Genomic DNA, 2987 nt, shown 5'->3' on the forward strand with positions numbered 1-2987 from the left:
AAAAGTTGGTAGAAATCATCTATTTCTTCTTCTTTGGCTCTGGTTGTTGGTGCATATATCTGAATGATAGTGGTATAGAAAGGGGAAATAAGACATTTACAGTTGAGATACTCACAAACTCTACCTCAGTCATGTGACTGGGGCTAAAATCAACACTGATGAAAGGTGGGGAAATCTCACTACTATTAGGAAAGCAGTGGCAGAGATGGTGGAGTACCAGAGATCACAGATTTTCAATTTGAGTTACTGCAGACTTGGAACTGTCACTACATGGAATCGAAGCTGAAACCTTCACCGGGGCTCACTGGAGGAGAGCTGAGGGCAGGTGCCATAATTGGTGGAACTAAAAGAGCTTTGTACACTGCCCTAGAGCCGTGAGGCAGAGCCTAGGGAGGCTGAAGGTCAGAGGACCTACAAGCATGCCTGAGAAGCTATCATGACAGAAGAACTCAACTCTACATCCAACCTTTTCAGTTACTTCCTATCCATCTGCAAGTTAGACAATGAGTAAGCACGACAGAAGAATTGATACCTCTGTATTGTGGTGTTGAAGAGTACCGATTATCTCATAGAATGATAAAAGAACATATAAGCCTGTTTTAGGAGAACTGCAATCTGAGCTTGTGGAGACAAGGACAGTGAAATTCTGTCTCACAAACTTTAGGCATGTTGTCAGGAGGGGCCAGTCCTTGGAAAAAGACACCAAGTTGAGAAAGGCAGACTCAGAGAAAGACTCTCAGCAAGATACAGTGATGCACTGACTGCAATGATGGGCTCAAGTATGAGAGACCATGCGGATGGACCAGGACAGGGCCAGGTTCAGGTCTGTTGTTCTTAGGGTGGCCGAGCCGGAGCGGACTCAAGGGCGCTAACAATAAGGAGTCTTCAGAGCTGGAGTCTGCGGCCCTGGGCCCCGCGGAGATCGGAGTCGGCTCTCACTAGCTGTCAACGAGCATTTGCCTGCAGCGCCCTCTGTAGGTTTCTATTCACATGCAGGGTCACGGGGCCTGCTCTTGTTGAGGCGACCACAGAATGGAAGCCTAGTTTAAGAGCGCAGCACACACCCCGCCCTTTGCCAAGTGGGCACCGTCTTCCATTCGTCCCGTCCCCACGTCCCCGTTGCCCTCCAGACTACTCCGTGTCACCTCCACCTCCCTTCCTCATTTTCCAATCTCTGGCCCTTACTTGGATTTTGAGGCGAACTTCTTGAGCAAGTTCTTGCTGCCGCAGGACACCGAGGAACTGTGTAGACCTCGAGGACAGTCCAAGTGCAGGCTGCCCAACAGTCCCCCCAGGACCCTGTAACAGCCAAACAGCCTACCAGACAGCACCCACATCATGGAAGAGGATGAGACGCCGAGCGGACCACCGGCGTCGCCAGAAATGTGCGTCAGAACTCAGGGGCGTGGCTACCGCAGGGCGGGACGTGAGTGAACGACGAGCGAATTTGGGCTGGGCTACCAGTAGGCCGGACAAGTGGTGACGTAAGAGGGCGGAGCGCAGCCTATTTGTAGACAGGAGCGTGGGCACTAGACCACAAGGCGTAGGGGCGGGCCTATGCGTCGGCGCACCAGCGGTGCGGACAGTCGGCTGGTGGGAGGAGCGAGACAACAACGCAGGGGCGGGGTCAAGCCGCTCTGGGGGCGGGGCCCTGGCTGAATGGTGAGGGGGGCCTCGCGTGAGCTGCCCTTACGTCCCGGGGCGGAGCTGAGCGCTTCTTCCTGGGGGCGTGGCTCAGCTTGGCGCTGCCCGCCGCTGCCTCCCGACTTTGCAGACCCGAAGCTCAGTGCAGTGTGAAGAGTGCGCCTTTCGCCTCTAAGTGACCAAGCTGAGAATCAGACCAGGGCCCCAGCTGTCTGCCTTCCCCATTCAACGGAGCGCTTCGCCTTTGCGTGGCCACTACCCACTTGACTCAGGCTAGAACATTTTTCTGGTATTTCCTAACAGCTTCCCAGAAAGGCGGTACTCTGACACCTGACAGTTGTCCGTGTTTATTGTCTAGCCCCTCCCCTCTCCGCTCCTTGGACCTGCGACCTCACTGGACTGTAGCTCTGGACAACTTGGTCTGGACAATGTCCCTACAGTGGCTCCAGCACACAGGGAGGACGTGATATCAAAGATTCTCCGTGATTACTCGTTGAATGGTTGAAATAAATGAGCACTAACAGGATGGAAGGTGACATACTCCGATGGGAAATTCAGATCTGGGAATTCAAAGATCGGGGTTTCCATATAAGTTCAGCTATTTCCGGCTTGAGATCTTGCAGAGGTTCTGGGCTTATCTAAGAACTAGGGACTAAAGGTAGGAACTTCCTTCAAAGAGCTCCCTGTGAGGTTTTTGAAGATGAGATGATGAGCTTGAAACACTTAGCTCCCGGTAAAAGTCAGTAATAATTGTTGTTATGTGCCATCGCTTGCAACTCATAGCAACCCTATGTACAACAGCTCTAAACCCTCTGTCCTGTGCCAACTTTATTGTCTCTGATACACCTACCCCATTACCCCGTCATTGAATCAATCTGTCTTATCCAGGGTCTTCCTCTCTTGCTCTGTCCCTCCACTCTCCCAAGCATGACGTCCCTCTCCAAGGATTGATCGGTCCCTCTTAGAAACATGTACAAAGTATGTCAGACGAAGCTTTATAGTCTTTGCCTCCAAGGAGCAGCGTGATTTCACCTTCTCTAGGATGAACCTGTTTGTTCTCCTAGCAATTCATGGTCTATTCAATACTATTCTCCCACACCACAGCTTAAAGGCATCAATTCTCCTTCTATCATCCCTTGTCATTGTCCAGCTTTCTGATACATAGTAAGTAATTGCAAAGATCATGGCGTGGATCAGGCACACCTTAGTCTCCAGACTGACATTATTCCACTTCAGTACTCTGGAGAGGTCTCTGACAGCAGACTTACCCAATGCAATTTGCCTTTTAATTTCCTGGCTGCTGGTATCAAAAGCATTGATTGTGGACCCAAGCAAACTGAAGC

The 2987-nt window shown here is 51.2% G+C and overlaps 1 protein-coding gene across 1 annotated transcript in view; it reads right to left on the minus strand.

The window, feature by feature from the left end:
• LOC102847264 (putative ribosome-binding factor A, mitochondrial-like) overlaps window positions 1–2183 on the minus strand; it is a 21713-nt gene extending 19530 nt beyond the window's left edge. Inside the window, exons 1-4 of the mRNA XM_006897240.1 lie at window positions 2167–2183; window positions 1694–1766; window positions 1322–1590; window positions 1186–1242 (exon numbers count right to left, since the gene is read on the minus strand). Of these exons, the coding sequence (XP_006897302.1) occupies window positions 1186–1242; window positions 1322–1590; window positions 1694–1766; window positions 2167–2183 (416 nt within the window). The remainder of the gene's footprint in view (window positions 1–1185; window positions 1243–1321; window positions 1591–1693; window positions 1767–2166) is intronic.
• Between the last annotated feature and the right edge of the window lie 804 nt (window positions 2184–2987).

This window comes from Elephantulus edwardii, unplaced genomic scaffold, assembly GCF_000299155.1.
Source record: "Elephantulus edwardii isolate Elephantulus edwardi_28Jun2011 unplaced genomic scaffold, EleEdw1.0 scaffold00207, whole genome shotgun sequence".
Lineage (NCBI taxonomy): Eukaryota > Metazoa > Chordata > Mammalia > Macroscelidea > Macroscelididae > Elephantulus > Elephantulus edwardii.